The 15,570-nt window shown below is 45.7% G+C and overlaps 1 protein-coding gene across 1 annotated transcript; it reads right to left on the bottom strand.

Moving 5' to 3' along the window:
- Positions 1–2,069: 2,069 nt before the first annotated feature.
- On the bottom strand, positions 2,070–13,700 carry LOC144148197 (mialostatin-like). The gene is made up of 4 exons (XM_077679784.1): positions 13,488–13,700; positions 8,722–8,958; positions 4,960–5,064; positions 2,070–2,426 (listed from the first exon to the last, which is right to left on the bottom strand). Exons 2-4 carry the CDS (start codon positions 8,938–8,940, stop codon positions 2,325–2,327), a joined length of 426 nt encoding a protein of 141 aa, XP_077535910.1. The 5' UTR covers positions 8,941–8,958; positions 13,488–13,700; the 3' UTR covers positions 2,070–2,324.
- Positions 13,701–15,570: the final 1,870 nt, after the last annotated feature.

Here is a 15,570-nt window from a genome sequence, read left to right as displayed (position 1 = left end):
ATGTGCTTACGCGTGTGAAATGGATGGCGATTGGCCGATGGGTTAAGACGTTTTTCTTTCAACTTCCCTCGGGTGTCCTTAATGTGAAAACGTGCCAGAAGGAAAGGGGAATGTTTTTGCCGGGTGGGGTTGACTGCTACCCGTGCAGAAAACCTGATACTGTAGAACACGTGTTTTTGGACTACTGGGACGGGGTGTTCTTTTGGGACGTGCTTCAGCGGACACTCAAAAAAGATTTCCCCCTGGACGCTCACGGTATTAGGTTTTTACCGATTAAGAGTGACGACGTACCTTATGACCTCGTCATGGTCCTGGCCCTACATGCAATTTGGAAATCCCGCATGGCCATTTGACGCTAAATGGTCAAGACAATATTTTGGTGATTCAATGCGTATGTATATTGAAGTGTGGAGGGCTCAGCCTGAGCCTCCAAAGTGGTTGCCTGCGATGAAAACACGGACCAACCTCAAACAATTTTAAGCGTTTTTCTGTTGGCAAGGTGATGACTAGCAGTTTTATCGTTGTAGTGTTTTGTTTGATGGGGCTAGTTTTGTACTGAAATATTGCAATAGCGCAACAAAATGCTCGTAGCTACATCGGTAAGACAGCGGACTCTTACTTTGTGACCCTATTAGTTGTAGGTTCGATTCCTGGCGGTGCCAGTAAATTCTTTTATTTGTTCGCCGGAGTCTTCTGTTGACAGCAACGGTCGCGAAAGAACCCTTGGGAAGTAGAGGTATACAAGCTTTGCTTTAAAAAAGAGCAGAGTGAGACAGAAAGGGTATGAGCGTGAGGGTTGATAGCAAAGAGCGAAGAACGGCGCCACAGCCCGTATGGCGAATCACTCGTGTGCACTTGCCACAGGTTCAACCTTGAGCGCTACTGCTTTAATTTTTTCTTCGGCGTCAACTTTTTTGCTATTACTATCGTAAAAACCAACCCAATAAGCATTCCCAGCTAAATGGACCCGGGGACTTCTGGTAATTACATATTTTGCCTCAAATATGCCGGAAGTTCTCCTTGCACAAAATAAGGGGGACATGTTTGACAAGTGGCCAAGGTTCCAGGAGTTTCCAACGCATCTGCTTTTGAAACCTCTTGTTCAAGTGTCCTCTAATTAACCTCTGTCCGGAAGGACGAACCGAGGGACCAGCGGGCACCTTTTCGAAGCCACTGTTTGTGTGCATGACGCCGTGGGACTGTGTTTGCATCCGTTACGGCGCTTGACTGCGGTGGCTAGATAGCGTTACCGCGGAGGAACTGCGACGCCAAGCCGGGCCCCTAAAGTGCTACACTTAATAACCACAACTGCCGCACTCTTCTGCGTTCATAAAAACCAACAGACAATGCCAGAAAGCTAGATTGCAGCACTTAGCTTACACTTCGTTGAGGCCGGGTTTGCTACAAGGCTTCGAATGAACAGCTAGTATTGGAATGTAGCTAATGGGGCGTTAGGCAGGTTTTAGACTGTTGCCGCAAATGTCGTACTAACTTTGAAACAGAGACGTCAATTCACGTCTCAGCCAGCCGACCTGCGTGACACGCCGTTTTTTCACGTTCATAGATCACGATATGGCTTTTGCGTCGGTAGACTGAACATAGCCTTATACTGTAGGTCCTTTTGCGAAACAACGTGGCGTTTACTGCTTGCTTGAGGTAGAAACTCCTACTTGCGCTACATTTATTATTTCCAGTTACGCATACCTGTACGTGCTAGGGCCAACACTGGTGTTGGTATTCTGTTTGTAAGTGCTACGTTTTACGAAAATGATTGTCGTGGTGTGCTGCGATGGACGGCCACGGAATAATTAAAACGCACTGAGGATATTTCACGTATCCCGAAATTGGGCGCACAAGTGTCTTTGTTTTAGCTTCAATTCCATAAATACTGCTCTTATCCGGTGTAGAACCTCTGTCTTTGTGCTCAGCACCAGAACACTTGTCCTCGCCCCAGCGCCGACAGCGCACCTTTTGCCGCGATATGACGCCTTTGATTTTCCTTGGCTACACTGGTAGAGTATATAGGTCTCGGGCCTGGCTAGGTCCGCGGGACCAACTGATGGCAACTAGCAAAAGCGGGGGATCCGAAAACTTCCACCCGGTTCGTCTGTTTCATGGATGACCAGAGTGAAAGAAAAAAATACAGCATACTAATATTTGCCTACTTAAAGGGAATATACAGATCACATGATTTATGCAAAACCAACGTAAAATTACTGTTCACTTTTATAGTTTGAATATGTTCTTTTCTTAACAACTACTAAACTTTAGACCCAAAGAATACACCTGGAGAGCAGGGACGTCTCAGGGCGAAAGTAACAGCACTACGTAGATGAAGATTCCGTGTTGCCGCAGGTGTAGGAAGTCACCGAAATCTCGTTCAGCCAAGGAACCTCGGAGATCTCAGTCGTGCAGATGGCCTTAACCTATTGTTGAAAAAATTGAAATCAAAATTTATCACGTGGTTTGAACGTTGCACAAAAGCCATTCAACTTTGGAAGGTCACATATTTCAAAACGAAAATAGTAAAAATGCATTCAATTAAGAGGTAAGGAAATAATTTTCTCAACTTCAGCAGACTCAGGAATAAAATGTATGCGGCTGAGAATCAAATACCTGATCGGTTCATGATAATTTTTTACAACCTAATTGTCTGATTCTTCATAAAACCATTCTTCTTAGAAAAGGCAATGTTTAGAATGAGCACATTTGGTTCTAAATGGAACGACAGCCGCATGGTTCAAACAATGGTGATAAGGTCTGCAAGAAAAGGCTTCTGATTCTCGTAGGGGATCTTACTATGTACAAAGCAACCAGAGGTACTGGCTTCAGTCAAAATATTGGGCTGGACAAGGTAAACCATAGCAGTTCACTTAAGTTACACCATTTCATTTGATGCATTGGGACGTAACCTCTGACGAACGAGTTGTATTATTGCAGCTCTGCGCGATGACTGTCTCTGTACAGCGCATATGTTGTAAAGTTGCAAGATGAAAACTATATTCACCGTCTTATATATTTTTCATGTAATCCAAAATACTTTAGTGCGACGCAGCACGGCGGAAGTCGATTCACGGAGGGAAATCAGTGCACAAATTACGCACGCCTCTAATTGCGTGCATTAGCGGAGTCACCGCAATGTACGGCTTATTCTCCCCTTTGTAACGATCAATCCACCAATCGCTTTTATTGCAGTTTCTTTTACAGGCAAAAAAAACTGAGGATGGCAAAAAAACCCGCCCGCATCTTCCCGCTGGGGGAACTCGAGTAAATGCGTCGCAGAGTGGTGGGGGTATCGCGTGAATGTTGCGTAATTGGGTATGGTTTTGGAATGCTTAATTGTTATTTCGTGTTTATTATTCTTATTTATTGAATGAAGGAGAAGCGAAGGCAAGGAGTGTAAAGTTAGTCTGTTTTTATGGCTTGGTGCAGTCAAGAAAAGCGTCAAGTCATGCGAAAGCCAAGCAAAGACGCCGTTGACTGAATTCCGAACGCGCGCTCCGCCGCTTATATACAGTTAGGCTACGAATTCAACGTATACGCACACTTCTCTCCATACCCACTCAGGGAACTGGTGCTGTGGAGATGGCAAGTGCTGAAGAGGATTTTTCCGGTGCAGCAGTTCCAATAACCGCAATGTGTCGCATTAAACTAATTTAGGTTGACTTAAAAGTACTGAGTAATTTATTTCCCCCGAAAAAGTTACTTGCTATTTTTAGCAGAAGTGAATTTTACTTACAGAAAAATAAATTTGTCACAAAATTATTTCCAGCTGCGCCAACGATCACTTGACCTAAAAACAATGCGAATAGACTAATGATGACCGACCTTGACAGAAGCTTCACCAACTGCGATCTCTTGCGGTAACAGTTTACTGTATGATTTCTTTCCCATTTCCTATGAGTGCCCTTATATTTGCTGATTCCGTAGATATTTGTTTATTTCTTGCATTCGTATTAGAGCAAAGGTGTATACGTCTACCCCACAACGGTTTCATCTTCGTGAGCCGAAACGCCAAGGCTCTAAGGGCTAAGCAGCCGAGCGCATGCTTGGGACTAGCTAACCAGGCACACAGCGTAGAGTTCAGAGTTCATCTAAGGAAACCACAAAACAAGCATCGAAAACGCATTTTGGATCATAAGGCACCTGTGAAGCTGGTAAAGATTATGTCTGGAGATTATCTTTGAAGGCTAGGCAGGACTAGTGCCACAAAATGGAGTTTGAAAGACGCCGAGGACTTTCCTGGAGGATAGATGACTTTCAAAGACGCCGAGCGCGTAAGTCAGGCTGGGCAGGACCCAGCATTTGCCGGCCGAGAAGCGGAGCGTGGTGTCAGTAGATAAAGCATTAGAGTACCACCATTGAGGCACGCAAGCCAGAAACGGCGGCCGTTTACCAGTGTAGCGAGATTGCCGCAACTACGGCTTAGCCGTTAACTTCGACCAGGTCATTCGTTGAAGTACCGAATATGCAGCAAAACGGCATCCTTGGACACACTCCTATGTCTTAAACGCTGTTACACGCGTTACCTTTGATTCGCTTTCGGAACGACGTCAGTCGCGCGCAGCCGCAGAGCAGGGAGGACAAGCTAAGCCTACCAGAGTTGCCTGACTAACACGCATGAACAACAAAATAGCGGCGCCAAAGACGTCGCAGTGTAAACTAATGTCATGTAATGCGAACTGACCAATGACCATGGCGGCGGCACGGAGCAATAGGAGAAAATAGTGTCAATACTATTTGCCCTTATCTAGTGACAGGAGCCGAGCGCAAGCAACAAGCCAGCCTACACGACGAGAAACATTTCGTGCCCTCTTCCATCACCATTTGTAATGTTTTACAACAGCTTTGCTGGACATCCACTTTCGCAGGACGGGATGACGACCAATTTTTTTTATTTGTGTTTTCGTTGTTTTGTTTATTTGTCCTACGTACGTCAAAAGTACTGGGGTACCGTACCTCCTGAGATTTGGGTCGGCAAACTTCAATGGTGTAGGTTTCCGTGACGGGGCAGGTTGATTCGGCAGTTTTGAAGGTGATGCGGTAGTTCACTCCAGCGACGACCTGCGCATTATAAGGAAGCAATAAAGCAGCGGGTATAGCGTCCACACGAATATTGAAGGTAGAAAGGTCCCGAATATATAATATTTTTTGTACCGCTTGTGCGAAAAGAAATACCACTCGTGGTGGATGTTGGATGTCCATTCTCATAACTAAGCTAGAGGGTTTGGCTATTCGTTTAGATCAGATACATACGTCTTGTAGAGCATGCAAACAGTTCAAAAGCACACATAAAATGTCCCTGCGGCAATGTTACACGTCTACGTCTCTAGCGGTTGGTTTGTCGCCTTTATTCAATAGTGTCTTTGTTCTCAATACGAAACACTTTCTTCTACCGAGCTCTCGCACGGAGAAAATGAGACCGCAATTTTTTATACGAGAGTTTGTGAGCTTGTTCCCGAAATTTCCGGGTACATGAGAAATGCCTCACTTAGACTGGCACATCCCGCGTGCTGTTCAATTAAGCACAATGAACTGCAAATGAGAGTCCCGTGCAAAAGGTACTCAACACGGAATGCGACTCAGTGCAATAGAGACTTTGCCCCGCTTCGTACCGGCGATAGTGCAACCGTTAGCAACGTCCAGATTTTGTGATCATTTAATTGGGAAGCCTATTTTGCCCTCCCATTACACGCAGTCGCTTTGTGTCGCGTAAAACGAATATAGACGTCTTAAATTAGCTATTTCACCTACTCCAGTCGATTTACGTTACCTAAAATAAAACTCCGGAAAATGGGGAGAAGGGAACTGCGCTTGGAGGTATGTTGGCGCCACCAATATAAACGTAAAGGTTTTATTCTTAAAGCCAACTGCGTAAAATGGACACATGACTGAATAGGTCGGAGTGATATATTTGTGACTATGCTTTGTAGTTCGTCCCGTGCATCCAAAACGGGTGATTAGTGGAAGTCCTACTTTCCCTCTTGTGGACGAACAAAGTTAGGACCGATTACACTCTGCGAAGGTTGATGACTGGCGAAGTTTTTTTAGCACATGAAATAAGAGAGACACATGATTTAGGCCCACAACATGAGCAAATTTTATATCTCTCGAGCTATGACACCTGCCATCGTTAAGAAAGCGTTTTGCGTTTCGGACCCGGTACATACATAGCATCGCAGCCATACATTTGGCGCTATTGAGCGCTAAAAACCAACTTTGCCGAGCGACAGATGGGATCTGTGGAAGGGGCTGAGAGATGTCTGCCTTCATCGCGGCAACTACCGCATTACAATTACGCTGCTCGGCGCCGCAATTAAGGACGCGCAGAATATGATTTCAACAAGACATTCGTCTTCTGCGCCGAGAGTGCGCATTGAACACTCACGTTTTCTGATCGCACGTTACCTTTACCTGTTACCCTATTCACCGCTCAGACCACCACCCTCTCCGTTAAAAAGGATGACTTATTATACGCTTTCGCTATGAAGGAAATTTTAACATCCACCCAATGCAGCCAAGCGGCTACAAAAAAAAAAATCCAAACAGCTTTGTCAGAAACTTCGCAAATGAAGAAAAAGTAGTCCTGGTCGACGATTCGAACCCGGGACCACCGCTTAACCGGAGCAGTCCCTCTGCCAACTGAGCTAACCAGGAGGCTAGTCGTTTGTAGAGCGAGAGAAAATTGATCAACAATTGCCGCACAGTGATTCCAAAGAGACTGTATTTAATGCTGGGACGTGCAAGCATTTGTTTGCCCATGATTCGTCACGTTTGTATGTATGCAACCTACACTCGACCTACTTTGTCGGTGTATGCATGAAATATTTTATTGCAACAATTATTTCCTTCTAGCCTGCAGTGTTATCGTAGCCACCTTTTCAGTCTCATTTTCTATGGCGCGACTGCCCAATTTAGAAGAAAGCTAGGTAATCCGCCCTGGTTGAGTAACTCGAATGGTTCATGACAATAAGACTGGGCTAATTAAAGCAAAAAGGGGTCGCCTCAGTCAAACTTTTAACTGCCTAGTTTTTCTTGGATAATTATTATTTTTGTGTGATTTGGCCGCCCCTTCCCTGAGAAGGTACGATAGCATTCGGTATTTGCGGTAGTGACGAGAGTAGGAAATAGGATAAGTTCAATGGTGACGACGATGTTAACTGAGTCGTACCACATATTTGTTACGCTAGGTGAGAGGAACGAATTGAAATAATTAACTGACCGGAAATTCCAAGGTGACGCAAAGTCAAATGCGGCCATATCCTTTCACAGCACACGAATGAAACCACCGTATTCAGAAATGAAACCTTACTTATGCTTTGAAGAAACCTTTCGTAAGTTTCCTAAAAGAACAAGAATTAGAAAAGCCCGCTACGCGTTTCAAAAACCTTTCTTGAGGCGCCCTTATCAAAGGCATCCTTTTCGAAACACGCTAGGTTCCTGCGAACAACGCTGGCTCGCGACGCGCCAATGCGCGTACAGCATGTGAGCGTAACACTTGACTCTTCCACCAATGGCGCTTTACCCGTGGCGCCAGCTTCGAAGCGCTCGGATCATCTAGCTCTGTCCGCGGCCGGCCCCCATAGAGAACGTTAGGCTTAACATCGTGGCCGATATTTCATCGCCGCTTGCCCTACGGCCACGAATGACAATCCATTGCGTAAATTTTCATGACAGTATCATCCACTTTATCGCATGTGTAGCTCCGTTTGCCGGATTGGTTGCATTCAGGCAAGCGGCGAGAGACTGTAGCCACAGCTTCCGCCATCGTACTATGCGCGGATGCAGCCCATGGTACCAACGCTTGCCGAATCGCGCGCCTGCCAGGGCGCAGACCGCCTGCAGGCACGGCCGCGTCCGGCAGGATGGCGTGCTCGCGGATCATTGTTTCTCCCAGAAAGTGCTTCATTCTTTGCTGCTTTATCAATTTCTCGCGAACTACGCATGCAAGCTGCTATTTCTGTCAAGCAGCCGTCGTAGTCTTTGACTTTGTTCGGGAAAAGGCGCACTTAAGGTAAGTCAGGAGCTACTTAAGGCAGTCGGGAGCTAAGCCACTGGGTACACATGCCGGTAATTTTTTGGATTGAACGTTGCGTTGCACAGGAGGACAAACGAACCAAGAAAAATTACGCAGTGGGAATGCAAAAACTATCGTAATAACGTGTTCAGTCTTTCAACCATATTTCGTAGAGGGTTGCAATTACACGTGAGAAATATGTGGTAAAAAGTAAAAGTATAGGTCGAAAAACGAGTAAGAAAAATGCTTTGCGAGACATTGACCAGGATAATGTTGCAATTAAAAGTTATCTGGAACCTAAATTCAGTCAGTGTGACATTTTTAAGTGACATGCTTTAAAACTGACATTTAAAACTGATTTAAAACTGATTTGAAACTGATATTTAGAACTGACATTCAGAACTGACCCACTTTTTTTGCGGATGCAATACCACAACAATATTCTTGCATAACACCGTAGGTCTGTACCATCACTGTTATTCGAGCTAGCTACGAAGAGTCCGGAGCACAAAATTGTTTCCACAATCTATGCAACAGCCACTACGCAATGACTCCAGCTTGTCGGCATCTGGGCCCATTCTGCTCGACTGTGCCGTATGTACACCTAATACCTGTATTATGGAAAGCTTTTTTGGGCAAATTGACTGCTCAAACGCAATTTCATCAAAGAGCCTACATTGAAGAGCTCGGAGTGTTTAGCCTACCTGCGTTTGGACCTCGGTGACCTCAAGCACTGTGTCAAAGAATTCCATTCCTTGGACCTGCTTGGCGACGGCGAAGTGGGCAAATTCATGGTAGCGCGGATTAGAGGTGTCGTTCTGCCTGTCCCAGCCTCCAACAACTGTATGCTCGGCAAAGCAACCCAGGAGTAAACCGAAAACCATGACACCAAGAGTGAGGGGAGCAGCATTCGACAGCGCCATGGCTACGGTCTTGGTAAACTGAAAAATGTAAATGCCCGCCCACCGGAAACATAATTATGAGTCATGGTTACCTTTTCTGTGTATACGTAGCTTTCTAATGACACTTTTAAATAACTTATTTTAGGAAATAGAACTTTTATATGTGAACGGCAAACATCGAGATCTAGCATTATAAAGCCTTTACCAAGTTGCCCCTTCCCATGGTATGTTAACGTAGTTCACTGGTCTTAAAGAAACCCTGAATTGATTTGTAAACATTGCGGGACTGCTAGTGCTAATTGTAGTATGGAGTCTCTGGGCCATGGTTCGACCACGCTCGCTCCGTTTATGCGACCTTATTCAGTAGACAAGTCAGTTCTAAAATTCTGTCCTCCTCTCGGCATCCTCCATGCCGATTTCATGAAAAATTTCGTATGATGGCAAAACAACATGGCTAATCTTGACTGCACTACTGCATGTGTCGCCGACTCTCGGACAGAATCAGTCGGCCCAGCCGTTAGTCGGTCGGCTACTGGCGGGCTGTCGAAATTCGTTCGCTCAGTAAAACTAAGCCACGGCACCTTTGTGCCTGGAAGAATGTGGTTTTCGTTGGTTAGTTTGTAGACTGTACCAAGCTGTAAGTCCAAGTCGGTCCACACAGGTGCGTATGTGACGCGTCGCTGTCTGGTACACTAGTATGGAAATCTAGGGCCAGTTGAAAGTGGAAGAAGTGGCAGCGAAGTTAGTATGGGTAATAATGAATAAAAATACACCGAACATTTTATCTCTCCTCGAAAAAACAGGGGGCGCGAAGAACTTTCTCCGCTGGGTGAACTGGCACAGCGGTCAGCAGCAGGACCACATATCTGCACGTGCTTTTCTGCATAAGGAATGTCCCTATAAATGAGTCATCGTGGGAATTTGGGGGATTCTTACTGCACGAGCACTATTGAAGAAATAAGCACCGAAGCCGCTTGAAAGGCTAAAACTAAATAAAAATGTAAACTTGCTATACTTTCTATATTTTATACTTCCGCAACAGGCAGCGCTGCCTTATTTCCGAGTGGCCTGGGGCCCTATGTATATTGTTCTGCAATGCGCAAGTTCAGATCCCCGATAGTGCATGTTTGGGTGTTCCTTTTTGAAGCTGATTTAGTTGTTTCTAGGCAATGTTTTCTACACAGGATTTACCATTTTTGCGCTGTAACGTTCAATGCTCTAGAATCGAGTTCGCAAAACGCGTGCAGACTGACACTGGCCCGCAGACGAGTTATCATTGGCGTGGTTTTGACGTAAGCATCGACTGCTTGCGGGCACAGTCGCGAATCAGCGGACCTGATGCGAACATGCCTCTTACGATACAGGTATGAGTAAGGCAAGTTCCATAGGTGCGGGAAAAGCGCATCATATTTGAGCCTCTCGGTGAAGCGGATGGCGTTCATCTAAAGCGTACGCCTCGGCTAGAGATGGTTAAGATTCGAAAACTTGGTGATGATGATGATGATGATTGCTATTGGTTTACCCTTTTGAAGTGGGGTGATGACATATCATCTTACCAAAAAGGACTAATATAACCACGTTTTACACTCTTGCTTTAATACTTGCACAGCTTAGGGCAGGCGCTAAAGCTTATTAGGCACAAAATACTTTTTTTCCCTGTTACAGGTGGTAACTGTCCTAGGCAATATTCCCCTCTCTGCTTTTCGTCCACCAGCATTCTAATCTTCTTTTCTTTCCCTCGACAGCCTTGAAGTTACCTTCCCCTGTGATACCCTTAAATCCTGGGGCTTCTGGAAGCCCAATATTCCCTTCATGAATATTTGGATGGATACCCTAACATTCTAACACTATGTGCCGCATAGTTTCTGTTTCTTTTCCGCAGACCCCGCATACCCCATGCTTTTGTGAAAACTTCCCCAAAAAACTCTTAGTTCGCAGGCAACCTGCTCTAGCCTCAAAAAGCAAAGCACTGCCCCGGGAATTATCGTATAAATTTTCCTTTCTGGTGTTCAATTTCTCAGCCCTGTACAACTCTAACGACGTTTTAGCTTCCATTTTTTCCCTCCATTTATTCGTTTTAATCTGCCTTGTCGTTTTTTGGTTACCTTGGCTGTTTTGGATTCCCCACTGTTCTTTCCGTATTTCATCGTTAGGCTTCTAGTCTTTCTTAACCACTGCGTGTCCACGCTTTTCAAGTATAGGTACCTAAGAACCTTAGCTGTGCAGCTTCGTTGATCCATTGCCCTGAACCTCATCTCAAAGCATATTTTACTCTGAGATTCTTTAACGTCAAACGACGCCCCGCCCATATATCCCTGAACTGTTTCGTTAGTTGTTTTTCTATGCGAGCCTAAGGCCAAACGTCCTACCGTTCTCTGGTTTATTTCAAGGCCTCATAGAACGTCTGAGTTTAAGAAGAGTGCAGCATTCGCAAACGTGAGACCCTTTTAGGCTAAAAAAATGGAAAAATTAATGTTCCCTACAAAAATAAAAGCAACCTAAATAAAAACGGGAACAACCCTGCACCAGCTGGGCTACAGCAGGTTAATGCCGATTAGAAAAATAAAACAACGGGAAGCCGAAGCTCCAAAACCTTTTGGAAAAAAAACCAATGGGTTACAAAAAGAAACAAAGAAACATAGTGAGGCTTTTGCTTTGCTAGGCTGGAAAACAACGCAACAGAGCAGCCCACACATGGAGTTGAGTCATGAACGGAAGGCGACAAAGTGCCTAAGATAACAAACTCCGAACCCAACCCTCCCATGCCCCACTGTTCTGCCATACCGGCCAAGCCCTCCATACATCACAGAAAAAAAAGACGTGCAGCACACATTCCTCCCCCTCTCCCCATAATATAAAGCACAATAATAACTAAAAAGTCCCGAAAAAGTCCTTAAAAAGTTCCAATAGACCCCCGCCAACCACGCCAAAACATCACAGTCTGCTAACCACAATGTTCTGCACCAGGAACCGATCTGACGCGTTCTACAGGCAGAAGCGCGGTAGGCGAATTACAGAGACATGTTGTTTCAAAAAACCGAAAATAGAAGTGGTTTGAATTCTAATCTTTCACATCGTTTAATCACGTGACACCTTCTATTGACGTCAATGCTTTAGTTGGTGCGGCCGCCGGAAACCGCGCATGGTAGTTTGTCTTCGTTTAGGTCATGGAGGTAACAATAGCCAGGAGAGGCCCCTAGCATCCCAATCCATTGCAAAGAGTGTGGAGGTAGTGACGTCATTTTCAATGAGCGAATCGACAGTGTTGCCTAGTCTTTACGGCTGCGGCGGCTGAATCTCGCTAAATGCCACGGAACATTTGTTACGGCGCTTTACTGTGGCTACATCGCTACGCTGGCAACACAGCGCAGTCGCTACGGCGTCGTCGTCGCCTGCATTTTGTGCTCTACAGCTGTGTTTGCAGCGTTTCTTCTACTGCCCTTTCCTTTGTGGTCTAATGTTTTTTTCGAAGGCAACATCCGCTGGTTAATAATGGGCGTCGTCAGCGAACCCACTTGCCGTTCTCTTGCGGAGATATCTCATGGATTACGCGCAGTGGTTTTCCATCCTTATCGGTCTGCTGGTGAACAGTGACGCCCAGTAGACGCAACTGCGAGTGCGACCGGACCACGGCACGGAGTAGTGAGACATCTTGCAAACCACTGCAGCCATTTATCCATGTGAATTAAATTCATCGCAGCTGAGACTCAGCGCACAAAGACCGTCGTGCTGTACTGACCCAAACAGTGCTCCCGTCTTCTGCGTTCACTTCCGCGAGCCGCCCGTACCACGAAGCTGTTACTAAACCGGAAAGCGCATAGGAGAATGGAAAAGAGGTCTGCGCTCAGTGGACTCATCGACATGGCGTGTGCCGCTCCACAAATGTGACATCAGGGCCTCTCCTAACCTCCTCTTTCCTCCATGGTTTTGGGTCATGGAGGACAGAAAATGTATCGATAGAAAAAAAAGTGCGCCTTATCGGCCGTAGAAACTATGAAAAGTGTTTTTTTTGAGCCAGTCTACGCACTGCAAGCGAAAATAGGAGCTCGAAAAATTCACTTCACTGTCCCTTTAGGCTTAGTGTACTCATTGGTTGAGTTCCGTTTTTTCTAATTTTTCTTTGTAATACGTTTCACAAAGATGATTTTACGCGAGGTTCTTTGTACTTTTTATATTACAGCCCCAAGAAAACAGCCAGACTTTGCCTTGGCCCCATGAACGAAATGTTCAGATGCTTCAGAACGTTTGCTGCCTTCAGTAGCTACGACGCTCACTGGGCAGACGCTTACACAGAACACTTGCACTAGATTAGACCAATCTCTCGGCAGACGGGGAAGGTTCCGTCATAGGCCACCAATACAGTAAATTAGGCTACCATCTAGTTAAGTCCACCATGTGACATTTCTTCAGTATCAAAAGCCCGCAATCAAATTTAGGGTTTTCCAGTATGTGATCATTAAACCAGGTACGCCTTCATTGCTCATCCAGTTACAAAACAAGCGGAACGCCAATTCACATCGTTTGTATACTAACGAAGAACAGCCCTTCTCGGCACCTATCTGACTTACCGGTGGAGTGAAGAGAGCGACGAGTGGAAAGCAGGAATGGCGAACGAGATGATTGGTGCGGAAGGTACCGCTGTTTCGGTGGCCGAAAGCAGTCGAGTAAGGCGCCCAAAATGCGGAGGCAGAACAGCAAGGCGTCGCTTTGACAGTGCCAAACTGCTGCGAAGGGTTACGCGACTGCTAGGAACACAACTAGCACCGCCTTCACCCGCTAAATATATAGGCTGTCCTTCTTACTGTTTTTTTATGCGTGAGAAGTTTCTAGCACGACAGCGGAGCGAACAGATATTTCTTGGTTTCGGGTATCGCACACTGCTCCGTATAAGGAGATGGAGAAGGGCAGGCGATACGAAAGCGCGATGAACTCACGAGGCACGGCAAAATAGGAAAGTTACTGTCGGTGTCTTCTCATATCACACGAAGTGGCGTGTTTCTGGCCAGCACATGCCTTTGCTCAAACGTTTTCGTTATTTAAGCGAGGGATCAGTTGCTTAGCAAAACTTCAAGCCCCCGTACAGGGCGTGTGAGAAAACCAATGGAGGTATTTCGTATTTGCAATTATTAAACTCAATTTTTTTCTTAGCAGGGTTTCGTTTCCCAACACCGCAAAGGGGATCATACAGCTCCCTCTCCAGAAGCACAAGAAAAGCATTGCGCTCGATGGCGTATAAATCTTGGGTGCAAGGAGAACCGGAGAATCAGCACCTGATTAGCACGGTAATTGAAACTTTGGTCCAATACCAGGGGCGCTGGTAAAGCTTGCGACAGCAACCACCAACAAAACCCGAAATGATATTGTCTGTACGTTCTGCCTGACGTTCAGTGGGCAATTTTTTTGAGTCGGTGCCAGCATGAGGGGTTATAAACCAAGATGTGACGTTAGGCCTTACGTCCTAAACCTCACATGGCACACAGAGCAACGGCATTCTTCTGGCAAAACATTCTATGGTTGTTGTCTCAGTTTTCCCAAACGATTGGATCATGTAGAAATGGAGCAATCGGATGGACGCCATCTTCATAACTCGAGGGACGCAAGTTCGTTTCCTACCACGGGAAACATTTTTTAAATGGGGAACCGTTTAGGAGCTCGCCTTGTCGTAGCTCGCCCCCACAGCGTACCGTTGTCATGGCGTCCCACACAAAGTTCGAAAAACAAGTGGCTTATATGGTCATAACCGCTCTTAACTCGTGAATTGCTGCCGCTTCTCATACATCTCCTCGTTGTTTAGAGCAAACGAAACTGCAGGTACAATTTCTTTATTTATTTCAAGTACCCTCAATCACACAAGCATTGAAGAGGGGAGTGGGCTTTAGAAAAAATACAACTAACAAGTAACAAAGCGGCAAAAATGTAGCACAGACTACGTATGCTGGTAGTACAGACACAGAAGTACATAAGAAAAAACGCCAGTGGTGATTCTGGAGGGCTATATGGCAATATTCGCGCTTGAAACAACAATTGGAAAGCATCTGCCAGCTACAAAGTAAACAGCGCAAATTTATGCAGCACTACACAAGAAATGTGCGAAAAATGCGCTCAACGACAGTTATTCAGGAGAAATGATAATAAACAACAACTACAAGAAGAAACAGAAAGAAAGTCACACAGAATCATTGCACTCGAAAAAAGCGAGCTACTGAGGCAAAATACATGTAACCACCCGGCAGCCCCCGCGTTCATTTAGTTGGGAACGGTCCCTGTGTTGGTTTTTACGATAGTAAGCGGAAAAAAGTGGTAGCACAAGAAAAAATGCCACGTCCTTAACTGCGCAGTAAAGCCCGCGCGGAATGAAACGAAAGGACAAAAAATTCCCGCTCGCGGTGTTCCAGGCAGGGGGCGCGCGAGCACTGCGAAGGCAGGATATTCGAATTGCATAGACAAACCTCCGTTCAATTCATCAAGAGAGGAGCGAGACAGGGTGGCGACAAGCGTGATGGGGAAGTAGCAGTGAGATGGTAGTAGCGTTAAAGCCCATTTTGGACAATCACTGCCCTGCACTTCCGACAGCTTTGACGTTTAGTGGAAGGCTTAAATTTTTTTATTTCACATCAACCACCATCATTCATCATCTTAATCAGGGAAATT

The sequence above is a fragment of the Haemaphysalis longicornis genome, unplaced genomic scaffold, assembly GCF_048455015.1.
Source record: "Haemaphysalis longicornis isolate Haplotype H1 unplaced genomic scaffold, Haemaphysalis longicornis Haplotype H1 scaffold_8, whole genome shotgun sequence".
Lineage (NCBI taxonomy): Eukaryota > Metazoa > Arthropoda > Arachnida > Ixodida > Ixodidae > Haemaphysalis > Haemaphysalis longicornis.
Note: the sequence above shows the minus strand (reverse complement) of the source record. Positions and strands in the feature narration are given on the sequence as shown.